This window comes from Patella vulgata, chromosome 5 (genome assembly GCF_932274485.2).
Source record: "Patella vulgata chromosome 5, xgPatVulg1.2, whole genome shotgun sequence".
NCBI lineage: Eukaryota > Metazoa > Mollusca > Gastropoda > Patellidae > Patella > Patella vulgata.
Window position 1 is genome coordinate 50,667,947 of NC_065883.2, and position 24,675 is coordinate 50,692,621.

The 24,675-nt window shown below is 34.6% G+C and overlaps 1 protein-coding gene across 9 annotated transcripts in view; it reads left to right on the top strand.

Annotated features, from left to right (window-relative positions):
* LOC126821162 (serine/threonine-protein phosphatase 2A 56 kDa regulatory subunit delta isoform) overlaps nucleotides 1-23,742 on the top strand; it is a 112,729-nt gene extending 88,987 nt beyond the window's left edge. For 3 of the 9 annotated variants that reach the window (XM_050549534.1, XM_050549533.1, XM_050549536.1), the window contains 2 exons: nucleotides 613-636; nucleotides 17,672-23,742. In XM_050549534.1, coding sequence (XP_050405491.1) covers nucleotides 613-636; nucleotides 17,672-17,818 — 171 coding nt within the window. In that variant the 3' untranslated portion in view covers nucleotides 17,819-23,742. Of the gene's footprint in view, nucleotides 1-63; nucleotides 89-612; nucleotides 637-17,671 lie in introns of all 9 variants that reach the window. The other 6 variants (XM_050549537.1, XM_050549540.1, XM_050549539.1 and 3 more) reach the window with 3 other exon arrangements.
* Nucleotides 23,743-24,675: the final 933 nt, after the last annotated feature.

The window sequence follows — 24,675 nt, forward strand, 5'->3', positions numbered from 1 at the left end:
ATGTTGATCATATTTCCTTTCTCTTGCAATTGAAATCCATGTATATTATATAATTTGTTCTAGTGTTTTGTCAACGGCAAGCCGCCAGGTAGAAATATATAAACTTCTATATTTAATCATTTTATATTGGTGCTTGAAATTGAGGATTGTCTTGAATGCTTGTTTTGTTTGTGTGCGGTTATATTTTATTTCATGTTTAAATATTTTGTGGTGGGGTATCATTTAGATTTGCTACCAATGGAGTCATTTCTTTTTTTTTTAACTGCATGGAAACACCTATTAGCAAATTGCCGCAGAAAAAATTACCGGGTATCTTGATTAAAGTCTGTGCTTGTTGAAGTGTGTGAAAAATTTAACAGAAAATAAAGCCTTTTCAAGTACATGTAGTAGTCAAGCTACTAATAGATGATGCTTGAGCTTACATTTGGTGTTAGGAAATGCAGTCAATGCAGAGTTGTTGCCTTAGGGCTGTTCTAGTTTTGATGCTAAACTTGACATGTGACGTTTTATCATTTGATTGTTTGTAGAATAATTTGAATCTATTTTGATTCTTTTGTTATGTTTGTTATTTATATTATCTTAATGAAAAGCATTACATTGACTTTCTTTCAGGCAGGCACAGCAGAATTCTTAAAGGTTCGAACCCCCCTATTGTTTTTTTTTTACTTTCAGTTTGTGTAGATTTTCAAACCTTTTATTCTATTTTTTATAACATTTGTGTGTTTCATAATATGTTTTGACAAATATTTTCCCTGTTTATTTTCTACTCAAATGATCAGTGTTTTGCAAGTTAATCAATCTAATTAAAATATAGATCTATATTTCGTTTCGTTTTTTATACTTTCAATGGCCTATACTACATGTAGATCTAACAAGTTATAGCGGGAGTTCACGTTCTTTGACGTCAGGTACCAAGCAAGCGACATTTGACCCGATTACGTCGGTCATTCGATTAACCAATTAGCGACCGCCAGGTTGTTTTTTTTTATCTACTTTTGCTTTGTTTTGATTTCTATTGCCGCTAATGTCTACCCACAGTTCCGCGCAAAACAGGTCAAACGCTCGTTTCACCAGACCATTTGATTGGCTGACCCCTCATTTCAAGCAGAACACGAGTTAAATAACAACACTTCCAGATACAAGTGTTAAGACAAGTAAAATCGAAATTTTGAACTATAAAAACGAAACGAAATTGGATCTGTGTTTTAATCAGATTGTCATTTGCTATTTGGGCATTATTGTTATTTGTTGTTTTTTTTAAGTCTCCTTTTTCATTTGAAACTTGTTTTACCCCTTCAACTTTGTATTTAGCTGTTGTATATATTTTTGTGTACTTTTGGCGATTGCTACAAAATTACTCTTAAACTTTTCAAATAGACTTTATTAACAATTTTTGTGAATGATATTTCAACTTATACTCGAGTGATTAACAGTTTGTATTATTAATAATTACTAACAATGGCATATTCAGAGTGTGTAATAACAACTATAAAAAATCCATACACGCACTGAAACTTGGTTTGAATGGAAGTGCATGACAGATTTTCACTACTGTATTATCCAATACAGTTTCTTTGATTTCATATACTCATTTAACTAGTCATTGATATTAATGCATTCTTACTGCTATCAAAAAAAAGCTCACATTGAGATGTGGTAGTATATTGCTGTCGCTCTCGTCCGTTGAGTCTAAATTTATTATCTGATTGACTTGAAATTTATAAACAGTGTATATATTCATGAAGATGAAGAAGTAGTTTGATTTTCAACGATTTCCGATAATTACTGTCAGAGTAATAACCCTTTATCAATTTGAAAAATCTTGTTGAGGCTTTAGAGGCTGAAGTTATCAACAGATTGACTAGAAATTGATACACATTATTTATGTTCATGAGACGGAGAAAGAAGCATATCTTTATCGATTTCCGATTGAACAGCTAAAGTTTACTGGTACATGTTTTTTATACGCCCACATTTCCGTGTGGACGTATATTATCGTCGCCCCAGTCAAGACGTCCGGTGTCCTCTAATTACTACCAGAGTTATGGCCCTTGATCACTTTGAAAAATCTTGTGGACGCTCTAGAAGCTAAAGTTAATATCCGATTGACTTTAAATTTATACACAATGTTTAAGGTCATGAGACAAAGATGTCTATTGAATTTCAACAATTTCCAATAAGTACTGCTAGAGTTATGGCCCTTGATCACTTTGAAATATCTTGTGAACACTCTAGAGCAGGGTTCAATTTAGTCTAAAACCAACGAGTAGCAAATTTTTGTGACAGATTCACATTTTGGCTAATCAATTCAAAATTTGAATAGCATTTGCTCAGATTTGAGGAGCAGTAAACCGTACATCACAAAAATTTGCAATTCTGATAAATAAACAATATTATAATCTTTAGTCTTGTTTTTATACGCCCACATTGAAATGTGGTCGTATATTGTAGTCGCCCCCGTCCATCCGGCGGTCCAGTGCCCACAATTGCTTGTGGACGCTCTAGCGGCTAAAGTTAAAATCCGATTGACTTTAAATTTATACACAGTGTTTTCCGATAATTACTGCCAGAGTTATGGCCCTTGATCACTTAACCCTTGTCGGTTCATGTGGGGTCTCCGTGGACCCCATGCACATGTTTTATAGTGTTTTGTAATAACTACTGGGTACAACTTTCTGAAATTTAGTGACTTTGTCTCCTATACATTTTTACACATAGCAAAGAGATCGGTATTCATCTGCTTCCCACATGCAGAGTTATATTACATGCAAATCAGGCCCAACACTTGAAGGGAACAAGGGGTCCAACCGGACCCCTAACTTGTAACTCACAGTAGTAATTTCGCCAATGTGTTTGCTGCCTGATACCATATTGCGTATGTCAGAGTATTCCCTCTTTTAGCATCTGCATGTTACAAATACCAAAAATTAAATGATGAATTCCAAATATTGAATGGTTTTTGTATCAAGCGTGAATTGCCATTACCTCTTTATGACATAGTACACAAAGTAGCAATTTGGTGAGAATTATTAAATCTTTCCATATGCCACTAAAATGTTTTTTGATAATAATTTAGTTGATTTTCAGATGTCAAATATGAATGCAAATCAAATGATACCTGCTATGTGATTCTCACAACGTGAACCCACAAGGGTTAAAAAAATCTTGTGGACGCTCTAGAGGTCAAAGTTAATATCCGATTGACTTCAAGTTTATACACAGTGTTTAAGGTCATGAGACAAAGAAGCCTATTGATTTTCAGCGATTTCCGATAATTACTGCTAGAGTTATGGCCCTTGATCACTTTGAAAAATCTTGTGGACGCTCTAGAGGCTAAAGTTAATATCCGATTGACTTTAAATTTATGCACAGTGTTTAAGGTCATGAGACGAAGAAGCCTATTGATTTTCAGTGATTTCAAATAAATACTGCCAGTGTTATGGCCCTTGATCACTTTGAATAATCTTGTGGACGCTCTAGAGGCGTAAGTTAATATCCGATTGACTTTAAATTTATACACAGTGTTTGAGGTCATGAGATGAAGAATCATATTGATTTTCAACGATTTCGGATAATGGCCCTTGATCACTTTGAAAAATCTTGTGACGCTCTAGAGGCTAAAGTTATCATCCGATTGACTTCAGATTGGTACACATAGAATTTAAGGTCTTGACACGTACAAGTATATTGATTTTCAATGAATTCTTATGACTTGAACAGCTAAATCCATGATGTTAAAAGTTTTGTATACTAAACATTAGCATGGGACAGAACTTTATAAAAACCAAACAAATTCTAATGGTTTTCTGATAATTACTTAACGAGTTGTTACTCTTAATCAGATTTTAATGTATTATAAATGTTTCATTACCGAAAAAAGTAAAAATATGTGACAACTCTTGTTGACTGCCCGAACGATATAGCTGCTGTGGGCGTATGTTTCGTTGCCTGGCAACCTATCTTATTATTCATTTACATGTGTTTACGTAAATTGTCTGCCTTGAGTGCTGATCCTGTGGTTCAATGAATGCCCCACTGAAATTTCTCGAGCAGTTTATTTTATGTTCATACTTGATACTTAGCACAAAGTTTGCAGGAAACTTTATTTACAATACCGGCCGTTCCAAGTTCATAGTTTAACCATGTATGATATTTATAATATTTTTGTATCCACGAATTTACAGTGGCTAATTTTAATCCATTTGTTTGTCTTTTCGAGCTAGCAGACGACACCATTTTATCTTAGCACGCGCTCACGGTAGTCTTAAATAACCAGACGGACAAAACTTTGGTAACTGCGCTTAATTGCATACTGGATAATTTGGACTTGCGGGACTATTTTCTCATAGCAACCGGTAGTGATTTACCTGACAGTTTTTCTATATTGAACGCATTATACATGTCAGCCTGGAAAATCACAAGCAAAACTCACTTTTGATCGTGTCGCGGAATAGACAAAATAATTAACTAAAGTTTAAGTCTGGAAAAACAAGACAAGATGGGTTTTTTTACCGGCAGTATTGTTTTCTGCAATTTACCCATTTATTAATTAATACTTTTATCCAAATGAAGTATTTTCATCCAAAATATAATGAATCGCACTTCACAAGTTTGAAAGCAATTTTTGGCTAATGAATAAAATAATTCTATCGCTTTTACCGCGATTTGAATTGCTTTTTGCATTGTGATACCGCTTAAATTGAACCCTGCTCTAGAGGCTAAAGTTAGAGGATTGATAAACAGAGGTCTTAGACGAACAAGTATATTGATTTTCAATGAATTTTGATAACTTGAACAGCTAAATCAATGATATTAAATGTTTCGTATACTAAACATTATTACTTAATGAGTTGTTACTCTTGATCAGATTTTAGTGTATTATAGAGGCCACAATTTTGATCTGATTTTGATGAAACTTGAAACACATGTTTATAACTCAACTATCATGGTTCCTATCGATATTCACGCATATCGGATCATAACTTCTTGAATTGTGGCCCTTGATTGTACGGAAAATCACTTTTTATACGCCCACATTGAAATGTGGTCGTATATTGTCGTCGCCCCTGTCCGGCGCCCACAATTGCTTGTGGACACTCTAGAAGAGGCTAAAGTTAATATCTAATTGAGGGGGGTGGATGGCCGAATGGTTAGCATGCGCGGGCTGTATCATACAGTCTGTCATTGAGTCAACTGACAAGGAGTAGGGTCACCTGTCCAACCTTGTGGGTTTTCTCCGGGTCCTCTGGTTTCCTCCCACTGCTAAAGACCCCTACCGCAAGCGAATTATTGAAATAAAAAAAATTAAACCAAATATATGTTAGTCCCGAAATGACCTAGTTTGTGTCGAGTGGACGTTAAACCCCATCTCTCTCTCTCTCTCTCTCTCTCTCTCTCTCTCTCTCTCATATCTAATTGACTGAATTTATACAAAGTGTTTTAGGTCATGAGACAAAGAATCCTATTGATTTTCAGCAATTTCCAATAATTACTGCCAGAGTTATGGCTCTTGATCACTTTGAAAAATCTTGTGACGCGCTAGAGGCTAAATTTATCATCCGATTGACACTAGATTGATAAACAGAGTTTAAGGTCTTGAGACGAACAAGTATATTGATTTTCAATGAATTTTGATAAACTTGAACAGCTCAATCCATGATATTAAATGTTTCATATACTAAACGTTAGCATGGGGCAGAACTTTATAAAAACCAAACAAATTCTAATGATTTTCTGATAATTAATTAATGAGTTGTTACTCTTAAATCAGATTTTAGTATATTATAAATGTTTCATTACCGAAAAAAGTAAAAATATGCGACAACTCTTGTTGACTGCTCGGACGATTTAGCTGCTGTGGGCGTATATTTCGTTGCCAGGCAACCTATCTTTGTTTAGCTTGTTCTCTATCCCTCTCTTGCAAAATGTGGGCATATCCTGCCTGGCAACCACTGGTATAATATATGCGGCGAAGAACTAGAAGCCAGTCAAATTAAAATTATTCCTAATAATTATTTGTAGGTTGTTACTCTTTATCAGTTTTTAGTGTCTTGTAATTATGCTTCCATTACGTACAAACGAATAAGGGAGATATGACCACTCGACACAAATTAGGTTATTTCAATAATTCGCTGGCGTGTAGGGGAAATTGGGGGACCTGGAGAAAACCGATGAGGGTGGACAGGCAACGCTACTCCTTGTCACGTACAAGCAGGGATTCAAAACCACACCACTTGGCTCAATGACAGGCCTTATTATCTAAAGCACACACTTTTAACCATTTGGTCTTCCAATCCCCCTACAAATGAATAAATATGCAGCAACCTTCGTGGTCTGCTTGGATGACTTATCTGCTGTGGGTGTATGTTTCATTGTCTGTACAGTACCAACAGATGAGAATGTTGTCAATTTAGAATGTTATACACATTACACTTACAGGATTTTAAATTTTATTTCTATTATCAATGTGTGAAAATTTTGTTTATCAAGTAGAGTGCTTCAAATGTAACTTAGAAAAGACTATTATTTCTTGTCTTAAATACTAGATTGTGTAATTTTTTTCAATCATAAAATTTAAAGTTCACATAAGATGGGCGAGAAAACTTTTCGGTATGTATAGCCAATGGTTACTATATCCACTTTACGGCAAGTTCACATCAGTCTGATTAAAATTAATTCAGCTATCTTCACTTAAAGTCCAAACAAAAGACCTCCCGTAAAAACGACTTTGCCAATTATCGAAAACACTCTTAATCCCCACAGGCGCCAATGACCGAATGCCTATTTGGAATTTTTATTCCTTAATTACCTATACACAGCCAGCTGTGTATTCATTAATGCCTGACTGATTCCTTAATCCCCTAATTAAATAAAACAATTGACTACGGAATAATTTGTTTTGTAATTTATTTTAAGATCCAATTAAAAATTTGTTTTATAATGTTCCTCTCTCTCTTCTCACGACAGCAATTTTAAAACTGTGTTTTAAAGTGACTTTTTTTGATAAAATCTCTCTACCATCGTGTGCAGTCCAAACGATGCAAGATACATTTCTGGCAGAAGAGTAATGTGGTTCCAATGTCTCTGAATAAAAAGATGTGGTCATGAAAAATGTATCATAAAAGTCAAATATGAGTGAAAAGTGATTTATAAATGACGATCCGTATCTCGTTTTCCTGTAGCCATCGTACGGCACCATAAAAATGAAATATGAAAAAATATCTCGATATACAGCACAAATAAATTTTGTTGGTAACCTTAATCGAATAACAGATTGAGAAAGGTCATCTAACTATCTTTCTGTATTAATAATATTATGGCAAGTGTAGTGTCGTTAATATCTGTCAGAAATCATTACGACTAAAGTTGCATAGACATGGGGGTCATTAATATACACCTCGATGTAAGATTAAGAATGCTGATTTTACGCCGTCCAGATCAAAGATATCACTCTAGGTGGAACGTGTGCGTAATAACCCATGAACGACCGGAAAAAAGATGCGTGGGAACTTTTCTACAAACATTTCTCCACACCACAACTAATCGTTGAATCGTACACACGTTAATTGTATAGAATAATCAAGTTTTACTCATCGGTTGTTTATAATTATTATTTACCCAGTAATCAATTATTTTTGTTCACCGATGTTTTTGTAATAAAGTAGCCTCGCATTATTTGTTAATTGCCATTTAGACAACATTTAATTGACTTGATATGAAATCTAATTATTCAATGAATAAATGTTTGTAATAAGATTAGGTTATAATGTCTTAACATCGTTTAACTTCTTTATATTGACAGTTTAATCACTCACCAAACACCATCAGGAACTCCATGTATGAGCACGCGTATTTGATATTCATGTCCATGAATCCCATGCAATTTTCGCGCCAAAATTTAACCTCAGTTACTCCGCTCGTAGTATGCATGGAACCGTACACGGTAATAAGATTCCCAGTGTTGATTGGCTGAGAAATGAGGGCAATTTATTGTCATGCATAGTCATCGGAAAATTCCATATTCGCTGTGAATTTCAAATGGAGTTACGATAAAAGTTGTTCTTTGTGTATAAAAATGGTTATTATTATTATATAGAGCTAATAATGAATATATCCACAAATGACTGGCACCATTTGTATTTCTGTAATAGTTTGGGATATCAAGTATTACGGGGTTATCTAAATTACCTGTAAATGCGCCAATTGCTTGGATCGTCTTCCATTGCCATGTTGGCCTATTTAAACAAAGGCAGCTTAAATGGATCTACGGCATGATACAGCATTTTAAATTCACTCTAAAATATTCCAATCACAAGTGTCTAATCTATAACAATGCAAGACGATAATTCTGTGATTATGATTAGGCCAGTCATATATTAATTGGACCGTCAATAGACACTTGTCAACTGGTGGTGTGTATAGTGATATGTTGTGCAGATAGTGATATATTGTATAGATAATGTATAGTGATGGTTCGATTATCGGTTTCAACATCGGTAATTGGCCAATAAGTTTTATTTCGGTTGCCGTGCTTGTTGCTATTATTTAGATGTACCGGTAATACAAGACTCTCAAAAAAAAAAAGAATAAACAGCACAAAATCCTTATCGGTCTCCGTTATCTGAATAACCATGTTCACGGCAACATATATAAAAGTTTTCTTTCGTTTGCTTTTTAGAGGTACAGGTAATATAAGACTCTCATAGGGGACGTAAAAAGGAAAGAATAAACTGTACAAAATCCTTACCGGTCTCCAATATTTTTTTGTCCCCCGCCCAGAGGTTGCAGTGGATCAATTTCGAGTTGCATAAAAATACGCAGACATTCAAAAATTTTGCGTTTTTGCTCTCTACATCTGCGTGATTTAGAGTCTATAAAAATACTCAATAAAAGCAAGTAAACTTGTTACGTGAAGAACCCTATTTTAAGTGTCCTTATTTCATTGATATTGAAATGACGACTGAAGATTGACGGCACAGTTATTTCAATCTTTCACTTCGACAGGAAGTAAAGAGCAAAGTATCACTATGAAAGCCAATATTTGATTGGCTGAATGTAAACAGATTTGATAATGAGTTGGCAGTTCTCACTATAGTAGTTAAAAACTAGATAATGTAAAGGCAATTTGCTGAAAATTTCATTCAAATTGCTCCACCGAGAACTAAGCGATTGAAAGTTCCGCCTATCCTTGATCATCATTACTAAAGTCAGTACGATAAACAGCATAGTCTTGATTATCCATTTAATCGTTAAATCGTGAAGGAAAGTTATGCAGTAAATGGCTCATAATCCACTAAATATCGCAGGCTAGTGATGCCATCTAGAGTTGATTATGGTCTGGATAGGTTAATTAATGTCTAATAATTCAGAAAACATTTCAGGCCTAAAGAAAGACCTGCAATAGACAGATTTAGCTCTTGCATAATGTATGTTTAAAGATTATGAACGAAATAAGAGGAAATATAAAAACCTACGGAGCGGTGTGTAAATGCCGCATGAAGCACGGAAATTGATGAAGTAGTGTACAAACTACGAAATGAATAATTTAATTATTCTCACAGCGTGGAAATTTTCTGCAGGGAAATTACGCAGCGTCCGTCAATATTTGCATTTATTTTGAAAAAAATTTGTGAAAAACAGGGATTTTTGCGTGACTGTGACCTCTACCCCCACCTTTCAAAGAAAGCAGAGGACTATTAAATTGAGTTCGTCCGTCTGTCTGTCACACTTTTTGGGACACAACAACTCTCTTTCTAATTGAGCTAGAATGTTCAAACTTGGTGTAGGTGTTTATTAGGTCAATACCTTGATGGAGTTCGAAGAAGAGCAATTTCTGTTTAGGGTAAGCAGAGATAAGCAATTTGATTGGTTGATGCTTTGGGACACGATAACTTTAGTTCTAATTAAGTAAGAGTGATGAAACTTGGTGTATAGTTGACTAAGTTTGATAATGAGCATTTTCTGCTCAGGGTAAGCAGAGCAATAAGCAATTTGTTGGGTCGAAACTTTGAAACACAATAACTCTCCTTCTAATTGAGCTAGAATATTCAAACTTGGTGTAGGTGTTTATTAGGTCAATGCCTTGATGGAGTTCGAAGATGAGTATTTTCTGCTTAGGGTAAGCAGAGATTAGCTATTTGATTGGTTGATGCTTTGGGACACGATAATTAAGTGAGAGTGACAAAGTTCGATAATGAACATTTTCTGCTGAAGGTAAGCCGAGCGATAAGCAATTTCATTGGTCGAGACTTTGGAACACAATAACTCTCCTTCTTATTGAGGTAGAATGTTCAAACTTCTTGTAGGCGTTCATTAGGTGAATTCCTTGATGGAGTTCGATGTTGAACATTGTCTGCTTCGATAAGCAAAGATAAGCAATCTGGTTGGTTGATGCTTTGGAGCAGAATAACTTTGGTTATAATTAAGTGAGAGCGATGAAACTCTTTAGTATAGATTCATTATATCATTACCTTGACTAAGTTTGATGGTGCGAATTTTCTACTTGGGCTAAGGAGCAATAAGCAATTTGATTGGTCAAGACTTTGGAACATAATAACTCTGCTTTTAATTGAGGTAGAATGTTTAAACTTAGCAGAGCTAATCAGTTTCATTGGTCGATGTTTTCGGACCAAGATAATCTTGATTCTATCTGATAGAGAGATATGCAACTTATTGTATAGTTTGATTGCTCGATACTTTTGAAAAAAATAAATGTACGATTAATTACTATGTGTCATCTATTTATTTTGGGATATCAGCCTCACTGTTGGCTTGTTAATCCTTATTCACACACTGTTCGAGAGTTCGGGTCTCTCATTCACAATGCGATTTTTGAGAAGACCATTTCTGCGCATGTGAAGACAGACTTTAATGTACAACAGTCTACCCAATAAACTTGATTGGAATAGGGAATAAGCCAGTTGCATAATGATCAAAATCATAGAATTGGAGAACACAGTACTTCGCGCAGTCCTCTCTTCGATCTGTTTTCAATGCGTGCTGATATATACAAGATCACATACTATAACAATACCTAATGAGGCTATTGAATTTTATATTTATATTGTTTCTGATAAGTAATAACAAATTTATTAACTATGAAATAACCAATGGTCCTCACAATAGTTATTTGTCACGATTCATATTGTAACTTCGAAAACCGGAAGTGTTATTATAATGTAGCTTCGAACATAGAACTTCGAATCACCAGAATGTTATTCCCTTTAGAAATGATAAACCTTTCTGTACATTCAAAATTTTATTGCATTAATTTTTATTTCATTTAACATATTGAATAGGTCAAGTCTGTTCTTAATTTATCTTCTTCGCCGTCTTCAGTTGATCGCACTCTTGTCTTTGCTATCACATGTTCATTGGGCGTACTTGATTGAACGTTCAAGAATTGAATTCTCTCAATCCCAAAAATAGTGACAATCGAGTGAAAATGGGTACTTTGGGCTACAACGCATGCGTCGACTGGATATATAAATATCTCATCCAACCATGCAGCCGAAACCTGTTCGTCGTGTTTAATTACGTCATAATTCTACTCACACCACCTCCGTCGTCGGAAATGACAGAACTGTGACAGGACTGAATTCTGCGTCACTCGATTGCAATTCTGTCAATTCGGGACGTTCCGGACTGTGAATCAAGCATCCCCAGGTCGGTGTCACACGGTTCGAAGAGATCTGTTGGGTGACCAAACTTATTGGTTATTCAGGTTCAATCGGCATGCGCAACGAATGTTTCCAACAGGTGCTAGGAATATTTTTACGACTGTGAATTCGGGGGAAAATTCATGGATATTCTTGAGTATTTGTCACAACTGTCGTACAAGAGATTAAAATTATCAAAGTAATCAACAAAGACCCACAGTAGCGAGTTTTAATCTCCCAGATAATTGATTGGTGATTGCTTGTTAATCTTTTGTGGCTTCACACCCATCCAGTTTTAATCTCACGGATAATTGATCGGTAAGTGTTTGCTTCACACCCACCGATTGAAGGCCAGATTACACTGTAACCCAGGTATCGTTTAATCTTGTGTATCTAGCACTAATTTCCTTCACATTCGTTTAATATCAAATCTTTGTTTAAAAATTGTTTAAAATCACCATAAATCGTTTAATTTGTACTTCTGTCCAGTTTAAAGCTGACCATTCAATTTTAATAATGAGTGTCCAATTTACAAGTGTTAAATTTCTCAATCATTGTTAAAATATAAACAACCCAATTGATTAATGATGTATAATGATTAATTTTTGAACAGTGAAAATTCAGGAAATTAAATACTTGTAAATTGGACACTCATTATCAAAATTAATCAGTCATCTTTAAACTGGACACATGTACAAATTAGATGATTTTAAATGATTTTTACAAATTTTTAAACAAAGATTTGATATTAAACGAATGTGTAAGAAATTAGTGCTAGATACACAAGATTAAACGATACCTGGGTTACAGTGTTATACGATGTCGATTCAATGGAAATTGTATGACGGGACGGCTGATTGATGTCGTAATCCAGAACGTACAGAGGTCGAATTACCCAGAGATTTTTTGGCTGAAGTAATAAGGAAATAAATCGGGAAATGAAAATGGTGTCGGATGTAACAGAGTGCCGGAGTGATCAGAGGTCAGATGTTACAGAGTGCACTGTAGTTCCAAATTTTTCTAGTTCGTGGCATTTTTTCCTCCGTTTTATCTACTTAACTGCTGATATTCTCTGCCCACTATCGTAATGATAGGTTACCTGTGCACCCAAAATTTTCTGGATAGAAAGTTGGTCTCGACACGGCTAATGTACACGCTTTAATCCCACGGTGTCCTCATTTAAACATTAGAAAAATTTGTTCCACTTCACAGGTCGGGTGTTCGATCCCTGCATTGGCCGAGAAAGTTCATTCAGATTTTCTGGCGTGGTTTTCCGTTGTCAGTGATGTAGGATGGAGGGCCTGACAAGGACAGCTGTCTAGTCATTCGGATTGGAAGAAAAACCGAGGTCCCGTGTACACATTGGCGTGCACGTAAAAGATCCCTTGGCAGTTGGAATTCGATATAAGAGTAGGCCGTAGCGCCGCTGCACGGGCAAAATTTCCCTCATAGCACACTGTATGGCGTATGCCCGTCTTCATTAGCCCAGGTTAGGAGCAGATCAGTAGGACGTTAAACCCCATTTCATTTCACTAAATTCCTATATTTTAATAATTCTTGTATCAATCAGCTTTTTCAAACATCAATCGGCTAAATCCGACTATAATCAACGGATTAAGATCCCTGATGTACGTAAACAGCTACTCAGTTAACTGGTCACGGTTCGGTTGCAGAGGTGAATCCGTTCCAAAAAGTACTAATGGATTTTCGTTTTTATATCATAGCTGACCTTCAAAAACCAGGAATGGTAGCTACCACATTATTTTCGGTCACTGAAGACCACATACATACTTCATATTGCATTTGTCATTTGTAATCATTCTTCCAAGCATGTAGCATGAGATAGCCTCACTCATAGGTAGCGACTGATTGATAAACAGTATTTATTAACCTTGGCACTATAAACAAAGTCTCAAAAGGAAACAGAATAGTTTGATGTGATAAATTAATATAAAAAAAGACAGGACAGTAAAATCGTTTACATTATCAATTAAGCGATGCCGGGTGGGGGTCAAAGTTGATGACATACATACGGGTAATTGGCACTACCGTACAGCATATGGCTATAGTGAAAGGAACACGTGTAGATATAATTCTTTGGAAATATAGCAGACATGTTAAATAGTCAAACTTGTTTTGTATTTATGGCATAATTAATAATTTAAATCAACCTGCTTGCAACTGGTCAATAGCCTACTGGTGTCAAAATATGTGATCTGTCAAAGTAGGGGCAAGACGGAGAAATGAAATGACAAGAATGAATGAATGGAGTTTGTGCTATAATACTAATAATTTAGACCTGTGTCACAAAGTCATCCAGTATAAAAATTGAATCAAATGTGAATAAATAAATTTGTTAATGAAATTTGTTTACTGTAACCGATGTTTCAATTTGCGGAACCAGGAATTCAGTCGCATGTTTTTGAGCTGGCGTGACCACACGTAACTTATTAGTATTGTTAGCGTGAAATTTCGTGGCCTGCACAGCTATCAACTATTACATCTGTAAAAAATCTATTGTTGACGATTCTGAATAGCAGTAATATTTAGCTTATTGGTTATTACAGCAGCTTTAGAAATTACGTTTGTTTTATCATTAACTGTACTATTTGGAGCGGCATCTTTTGGGTTAGTACAAATAATATCTCTGAAATACTTGCGTTGGGCAAGAAATTGATACTAGCAGTAGTTTCATTTTACTTTTACATGGTTCTTAAAACAATTGTTGAGTTGCCCAACGTGCGTGTTTCTAAATTCAGTTTATTGTTCCAGCTTTCTGTTATGTTTCGTAAAAAAAGTAGTCTTGATTATCCAGGCCTATTACTCAAACGTAGAATGGTCGGTAGACTGGTTAAGCAAGACTACTTTCAAAACAAGGGCAGATAACCTATTTTTTACTCACGTGCTCAGATGTTATGGCCGACTCTCGGAACCATCTTTCAGTGTTTTATTTATGGATGATTAAATGGTCATAGCTTATTAAGTACAACATGACTGTTTATTTAGTGACCATAAATGTTTGAAACTGATTTAAGGCTTGGTGTGTATATATATATATATATATATATTGTGGTGTAATTGTCGAAATATTTGGAGATAGATATTTTTAACTATAGTTCTAGAAATGGCGGGAGAACGTCACATGATGCTACTGTTGACAGACAGGTCAGGAAGCTATCACTTTGATGTATCATTCATGAACCATTCTGACATCTATTATAGACAAACAGATGTCGATCTCTTTAGGGAATTATATCATAATCAACACTTAAGATATGATAATCTCGACTAATTAATGATACAGCAAATAATTAAGTTCATAATAGATGGTGTGTATTTTTGAATGCATACGAAGCGTGACCCAATTATTACTTCATAAACACTGCGTTCGTGTTTGATTCCAGCGGTAAAATAGTACCATGCGTTTCCCGACTAACAAAGACAAATATCTACATAGATTATCATGCCATTCGAGGCATTTTAATGTGTAATAGTTTTATATCCACCACGATCGGTATCGGTATCGGCCAATATATTTCACTGTCAATATCCGATATCGGTAAACCCGATAGGTGCCATATCGGACCATCACTAATAATGTATATACTATGTGTAGTCTCTGTGATGTCACCAGCCAATCAACTGGATTAAAGTCGTAATTGAAAAATTGAAAAGCGTTTCGGTGTGTCAGGTACTCAAACGTTAATAGCTGAATTAATTTTAATCAGATTGGTGTGGACTTGCCGTAAAGTGGATAGATTGTAACCATTGGCTATACGTACCAAAAAGTGTCCTCGCCCATCTTATGTGCACTTTAAGTTTCTTGATTTATGTAAAAACATATGGAAGGATAACGTTGCCAATATTATTTCATTGTTCACGGGGCAAACTGCAAATGTCACTAGTTCACAATACATATTTTAGTTTTACAATTTACAATTTCCATTGCTCAACAATACCAATGTCACGGTGTTAAAATACAGAATACACTTTTCAATAATACAAAATACAGTATAATAGTTATTTTGCACATGACACTTCTGCATTTTGCATAATAGACAAATGCATAATAGAACCTTGCATAGTAGAACATATACCTTATATGGGATGTACGACGTACGTCATTTGCATACGGAAAAAAATCCGGACTATGACGGAAATTAATGATTTACGCGATAAAGTCATAAGGCCGAGGTCATTAGAAGGGGGCAGTACTTGATTTTGTTAGTCTTCAAGGTCCAGGCTCTATAATGTAATCAGTTCGACGATTAGAGGATTCTGAAAGATAATAGTCTGGCTTAACGAGAACTTTGCGGTGGTATAACTCGATACGCCAACATAGAAAGTAAATGAAAATTGTCCTGTTCATATCTTATCCATCTGTTGATTTGGTGAAATAAAGATCTTGGAGCCACCAAAGCTATTTTATAAGTTATTGCGTGCGCGATGAGCCTACTCTAACCCGATACCCCCATGAATTTAGTATGTTTACGGTGATATTTCTCTAAAAGCCAGTAGTTTATTCATCCCTTGATTCCATGAAACAAAAAAACATTTTGCCACCAAAGCTGGTTTCGGTGCGTTTTGATGCAGCGTGGACATACCCTTTTTCTGCGTGCTCAGTTAGCCTAGTGTGTGATATTTTAGTATGTTTACGGTAATAGTATATTTTTTTTTCATGGGGGGGGGGGGGTCTATTACATATATACTTTGCATTAATATGTCGTTTTCTAATATAAAGGTAATAATTATTTTCGTGATAATTATATCTAGGTTTTTATTGGCGCTAGGAATATGTGTGCTAATTTCATTTCGTATCCAGGTGACCTTATGGCTTTATCGTGTAAATCATTAATTTCCGTATGCAAATGACGTTCACCGTAGATCCCATATAAGGTATATGTTCTACTATGCAAGGTTCTATTATGCATTTGTCTATTATGCAAAATGCAGAATCCAGAATGCAGAAGTGTAATGTGCAAAATAACTATTCTACTGTATTTTGTATTATTGAAAAGTGTATTCTGTATTTTAACACCGTGGCATTGGTATTGTTGAGCAATGGAAATTGTAAAACTAAAATATGTATTTTGAACTACTGACATTTGCAGTTTGCACCGTGAACAATGAAATAATATTGGCAACGTTATACTTCCATAAAAACAAAGTGTTGATTTAATTATTTTGACTTTGTGTTAGGTCAACTGATCTCCATAGGCTTAAAGAGTAAAAATATCCTTTTCTCTTCAAACACAAGATACAGCACCAACATGTCATGTTTTAGCCAATCTAAAATATGACTGCACTTGCTGTTTAATAGTATTTTGGACATAGTTTGGAAAGAAAAATAGATAAAGTAAAGCAACATCAATGAGATTTCATCATAACCATGGTTACATATTTCTACACAAATCACCTTTCAATCAACACTTTGATTTTTCACAAATAAAGTCCGGCCATTATTTGTGACTGTTTACTGGTTGTTTCCGACATTGATATTACGAGATGTAAAATATAGTACACAGTCTGTAATTTAAGTAATCAGGATTTTTTTTATATATACGCCCACATTTTCATGTGGACGTATATAAAAAAAATCCATTCACGTTTTGTTTGTGGACAGTCTACAGGTCACAATTTTTATTATCCACTTTAGACGAAACTCGAAATATAGGTTTATATCCCAAAGATCTTGGTTCCTTTCAATACTGTCATATATCGGACTGTAACTACATGGATTAGAGCCCCCGATTGTATGAAAAATCTTGTCAATAGCTTGTGGACACTCTAGAGGTCAAAATTTTTATCCGATTTTGATGAAACTTAAAATGTATTGTTATATTCCAAAGATCTTGTTTCCTTTTGATATTGACGCTGTTCTCTTGATCAGGTTTGATGAGATGTAAATATGTTTTTCTTGTTTCAAAAATTTCTCTGGTTATACTTTAGGCAATGAAGCTAGCTATTAAAATTTAGATATGAATTATTAAATTTTTTTTTCATTTCCATTACAGTTACAGAAGAAAAAAGCAAAGGAAAAGCCCCTTTTGCGCCGGAAATCCGAACTACCACATGACATGTCGATGATTAAAGCTCTAGAAACACACAAAAGATCTGATGAGTTCTTGACAACATCTTCAGAACAAAATAATACAAAATGAACAAGAGATTCTTAACGATTTATAATTATAATATTGCTGGGAATTGTAAGTACAGCACTATAAAAGCCTGTGGTGCGGTTCCCTCTTCTTTGTCACGGCAAGTCTACAGCTCCTTCCAGTGATTTTTCTATTTATCTAGTGTAGAAAAGTAGTTATTTTAATGTACATACTATAATGAGGACACTTAAAATTTAGCTTCACGTCTTGTACAGAAAAAAATAAAACACACAAATTTTGCGATGATGACGATATTATATAAATATATATATATATGTATATGGACTTTGATAAGCATTATCAAAAAAAGGGAAGACTGGAAGTTTTTCCCATTCTTCTTGTTGGGCTTTATTGCTTCCTCATGTGTGATGGTGAGAAGGGGGAAAGTGAGGTGTTATTTATTTATTTTAAGTAGTATCAGAAAGAAAGAAATACAATGTTTAAAGTAATATGTTAAATGTGACATTGCAGGTATATGTTGTAATAAATTAAATGCAGTATTACAACATAATATATTGTCCAAAAAAAGCAGAATTGTGAGAATGTGACATTGCTCCATGATTGCATGCTTTAACTAGTCTCTCAGACTTTGTCTTGGTAACCTGTTATTCTAGAAAAACTGTGATTTATATGTACTATCTAGCAACAGTTGCTGTACAGCACTATAGTGTTAATTGTCCCCCACCTTTCAAAGAAAGCAGGGGACTATTAATATGGGTCTGTCTGTGGAACACATAACTCTTTCTAATTGAGGTAGAATGTGCAAACTTGGTATAGGTGTCTTATTAGGTGAATGCCTTGACAGGGTTCGATCATGCACATTTTCCACTAAGGCTAAGCAGAGATAAGCAGTTTGATTGGTTGAGACTTTAGAACACTATAGTATAACTTTGGTTATTTCAATACCTTGCTTTTAATTGAGGTGTATGCTAATTAGATGAATGTCTTGACCGAGTTCAATAATTAATATTTGCCGCTAAAGTAAAAAGAGCTAAGCAATTTCACTGGTCGATGCTTTAGGACAAGATAAATTTTATTCTTACTTATAGATAATCAGTTTGATTGCTTGAAAAGATAAATGTGCAGTTAAAGATACATTATGGGAGATTCGATAACGAGTTGACAGTTCTCACTATAATAGTTAAAAACTAGATAATGTAAAGGCAATTTGCTAAAAATTTCATTCAAATTGATCTACTATGAACAGAGAACTAAGCAGTTGAAATTTCCGGCTAGCCTTGATCATCCTTACTAAAGTCAGTACAATAAACAACATAGTCTTGATTATCCATTTAATCGTTAAATCGTAAAGGAAACTTATGCGGTAAATCGGCTCATAATCCACTAAAGATCGCAGGCTAGTGATGTCATCTAGAGTTGATTATGGTCTGGATAGGTTAATTAATGTCTAATTAATAATTTAGGTAACATTTCAGGCCAAAAGCAAGACCTGCAATAGACAGATTTAGCTCTTACATAATGTATGTTTAATTAATATGTGTCATCTATTTATTTTGGGATTTCAGCAGGGGATGTCAGCCTCACTGTTGGCTTGTATTACTAATAAATACTAACATAAGTTATGGATTTGTTATTATTACTGTTAAATATTAGACTGGAGAAAGTTAGTTCAGCTCTGAACGTAGGACTCATTACACCCGCCCTGTAAAAATTGGAATCTTTGAAAAGTTAAGAATCTTTAGTCATTTATTGCTTTGCCTATTCCAATTACAATAATTTATAATCAAATTTTTTTTCTCCCAGGCTTACCTTATTTTCGTTTCATCTTATATGTCTGCGTTCGTAAATTTGTGCGTTACCCTATCAATGACATTGGTCAAGTCATTTAGAAGACAGGGACGTATTTTTAAACAGCGTGTTGTCGCTCATATTGGTTCTAGCGAGGTAAGCAAGGTCTTATTTTCTCACTAAGATGTTCATTTACATTGTTCAGGCGTTCACAGGGACTGACACGTCACCATTTAGCAGTAAAAAGTTGCCCAGTAAAATTTACTGGGAAGTGAATTTTTTTCGCCAAAGATTCAGTAGGATGGTTCCTGAACGTACAGGGCGAGTGTAATGAGACCTACATTCAGAGCTGAACTAGGAGAAAGGGGGAATAGATAGATGTTTTATATAACTACATATTTTATAATACATACTTAATTAAAATACTAAAAAAAAACAAAATTCTCATCACATTTTAACACCAATCAAATGCTGCTTTTTTTTAAAATAAAAAACTCTTTTCCAGTCATACTCATTATGTTCTCTTTATTATTAATCACTCTTCTCTTCTTTTTTTAAACACAATTATTATTACTACTTTTATAATCCACAGAGGTATGGTCCAGGTATGAATTGTTATGTTGTTTATCTTTAATGTTTTTGTGTTATTATAATAACTTACAATGTATATTATTGACCAAGTTGAGAACAATGCTGGTTGAGTGAGTTTTGCCGGTGAATAAGGATCATTTAGTGTTTTTGTCTTGCCATATAAGATTAAAATATTTTACAGAATCAGTTTACAGTCTTGAGATCAGATTTTATAATTTATTTCAGTTTTCAATATATTTGAAAATTATTATTTAAAAAAAGAACAAAAACTGACAATGAAATTTATAACAAATCTTGTTTCGATGAGAATTACTCCCAGTGGCATGGCATTACATAATTTTGGATACTTGTTTTTTATGGTTTTCAAGTGCTAGATATAAGATAATGGACATTCAGTTATACATGTACATTCTTGATAAGTAATATGTCCATAGATATTTATTTATGATTTATATGTTCTTGCTCATAAATAAGGGATTTTGACGAATGATCCCTTTTATAATACTTTGGTCCAATCAATGGATTTACATTTTGAAGAAGGAATTCATCTTTAACAGGATTTTTTTGTTTGTTTTTTTTTTTATGACAATACTTTTCATAATTTCTTTACATCACATTGTATTGAAACATAATTCTGTAGCTTCAAATACCCAGTACTAATATTCAATCCTTTTATTTACATAAACTTGTGTCACAAAATCTTTCTAAAATTTTGAACTTAAATAATTGTATTATTGAGGTTTTTGTGATATAGGACTGTTATCTCTGCATTACAAGACTGTCTTTTAAAATAAAAACAACCCGACTGTAGTGACATTTAAAGTGACCTTCATCAGTGCTTCCACAAAGTAACTGTTATAAAGTCATATTCCTTCAGATGTCTCTGTGTTCTTGATTTCACAGAGGTTTCTCTATACATTGTGTATAAAGACATGTATATTCACATTTTGATGGTATAAGTGTGACATATTAAATGGATATGGAGCAGATGTGTCTTTTATTCAGCTGTGTATCGTTTATTCAGCTGTGTATCACTAAAGCATAAATATTTTTCCAATAATTTTCCATTAAAAGTAAGCAAACAAGCATGTCTTTTGTAGAAATATATAAAAACTTTTACATCCAAGTTTAATAGTGTGTTAGTGTGTGGTGTATGAAAGGTTCTGTATTATATTATATATAATAAATTTTTAGTAAAAAAAGTGATACAAATTTGCTTATTTTTTTTTTTTTTTTTGTGAAGTAAAACTGGTGATGAAGATACCAGTAAACAGGCAGATTAGACTAATGTTTATACTAGAACTATATCAACTTGTTGCCATCAGGTATAGAGGCTAGCATAGAATTAACTATCAATGTTTAATTACTATAGTTTAATTTATATTTTCAATATGTATTTCCGATATTTTCAAATGTTTGTCTCCCTTCCCCACCTTTACTGATAAGAATAACCGTCCATGGTACAATATCGTGGGATCATTATTGTCCCCCGCCTTTCGAAGAAAGCAGGGGACTATTAAAATGGGTTCGTCCGTCCGTCCGTCCATCTGTCTGTCACACTTTTTGGGACACAATATCTCTTTCTAATTGAGCTAGAATGTTCAAACTTGGTATAGGTGTTTATTAGGTCAATACCTTGATGGAGTTGGAAGATGAGCATTTCTTCTTAGGGTACAATGCAGAGGTAAGCAATTTGATTGGTTGATGCTTTGGGAGACGATAACTTTAGTTCTAATGAAGTGAGAGTGATGAAACTTGGTGTTAGTTTCATTACATCATTACCTCGACCAAGTTCGATAATGAGCATTTTCTGCTCAGGGTAAGCAGAGCGATAAGCATTTTGATTGGCCGAAACTTTGAGACACAATAACTCACATTATTATTGAGCTAGAACATTCAAACGTGGTGTAGGTGAATGCCTTGATGGAGTTGGGAGATAGAAGATTAGAATTTTCTGCTTAGGGTAAGCAGAGATAAGCAATTTGATTGGTTGATGCTTTGGGACACGATAACTTTAGTTCTAATTAAGTGGGAGTGATGACACTTGGTGTATGGTTTTATCACATCAATACGATGACTAAGTTCTATAATAAGCATTTTCTGCTTAGGGTAAGCAGAGCGATAAGTAATTTGATTGGTCAAGACTTTGAAACACAATAACTCTCCTTCTAGTTGAGGTAGAATGTTCAAACTTGGTGTAGGTGTTCATTAGGTGAATGCCTTGATGGAGTTGGATGATAAACATCGTTAAGCAGAGATAAGCAATCTGATTGGTTGATGCTTTGGGGCCAATAACTTTGGTTTTAATTAAGTCAGAGTGATGAAGCTCCGAGTAGAGATTCATTATATCATAAACTTGACTTAAGTTTGATGATGAGAATTTTCTGCTTAGGCTAAAGCAGTGGACACATTAGCCGAATCAATCGGCGCCAAATTTTATTCGGCCGAATGGGTGGACACATTAGCCGAATGCTTCCCCTGATTCACCAGTCGATTGCATCACCTTTCACATCACATGATTAAACATGGCGGCGTCTATGTCTTCAAACAATCACTTGACTTCTCAATATCAGTGGATGATGAGTGGTCATTGGCTAATGAATTATACACTTGGCCGAATGCTTCGGCGAAGCAGACACACCAGGCGAATATAATTCGGCCAAATATATCTGTTTGATTGGGGCGAATCATTTCCGCCGAATGACAGTTGACACACTAGGCGAATTTCAACGCCAATTGATTCAGCTAGTGTGTCCACCGCTTTAGGATCGATAAGCAATTTGATTGGTCAAGACTTTAGAACATAACTCTGCTTTTAATTGAGGTAGAATGTTTAAACTTGATGTAGATGTTCATTAGGCGAATGTCTTGACTGAGTTCAATGATTAACATTTCGAGCTAAACAGAGGTAAACAATTTCATTGGTCGATGCTTTAGAGGAAGATAACTTTGATTCTATCTGATAGAAAGTGATGAAACTTAGTGTATAGTTGATAATCAGTTTGATTGCTTGATACTTTTGAAAAAAAAATAAATGTGCGATTAATTAATATGTGTCATCTATTTATTTTGGGATTTCGGCGGGCGACGTCACTGTTGGCTTGTTTAAGAAGTATATAATGAAAAAGTAGTACCAAAACAATGGGACCATAGTTTTTCTGCCGGTTAAAGTATTTATGTTGATAGTTAAAATATCGGAAATACAGCATGTTAAATGAGGATTTCATTGAAAAATTTACTGTTAATACATGTACATTTATAATTAGGTCATTCATTCCCTTGGCCATCATTCCTGTATGTCACAGATCTTCATTTGTTAATGCTGATGTGCTGAGTACTGTACATGTAGTAATGTGTTATGGTAGGGCAGCATATTGTCTCGTTCTCGTATGTTAATAATTATTTAAACAAAAAAAATTACAATTAAATAATGAATTTTTTTAGTCTATAAAAAATATTACATTTTTTATCGTTTAGCCAAGAAATTATTTTATGAATTAATCGATGGTTTTACAATGCATGTATACTTGTCACAAAGTTTTAATCTGTCCTGTAAAAGATAAACTCAAAGATATTTATCCATGTTACAGCATTTGTTGTATATTCTTCCTACTGTCTTGTAAGATATTGTATTACAATTAGCCTCAAGAATTGTGTCCTTTTAATCTCTGGGCCTGGCTAGCGGTTGTGGTTTCGATCCCTGGTGTGAGCATATGTGGCTTGGAAAGACCCCTGCGCATGCACTAAGATAATAGAAATGAAACAAGACATGTCTGGGATATCACCTTCGGTGGAAGCGGACGTTAAACACTAAGAACATCTCTGCACAACCACATTTTGCAAGAGATGGATAGAGAACACGATTTTTTGTACAATCAGGGGCAATAATCCAGAAAGTTGTGGTCTGAAATGTGCAAATATCAAAAGGGGCTTTAGGATATAAAGATACGTTTTAAGTTTCATCAAAATCGGATAAAAATTGTGACCTCTAGAGGGTCCACAACCTTCGGATTATTTGCGTACAAAGAGCGGCCATTTTGTTGGGCAGTTTCATTTCAATTGTCCCGAAAGAAGTCGAATTCAACCTTCGGTATTTCAAGCTTCAAATTGTGACCTCTAGAGAGTCCACAACCTTGACATACTAGATGTTTACACTATTTGCGTACGAGGTGCGGCCATTTTGTCCGGCAGTTTTGGTCCGATTTTCACGACATTCGAGCTCAACCATCATTAGGGTGTAACGGAGATATATTCAAACGTTTTTAAATCGGCTAATAATTGTGACCTCTAGAGGGAGCACAAGATAAAAGGGTGATTTTTTGTACAAAGGCCATAATTCAGGAAGTTATAAATATATAAAGGAACCAAGATCTTTGATTTATAAACAAGTATTTCAAGTTTCATCAAACTTGTGACATCTAGAGGGTCCACAACCTTGACATATCAGATGTTTACTCTATTTCCGTACGCGGCAGTTTTGGCACGATTTTTACGAAATTCGAACTCGACCAACATTACCG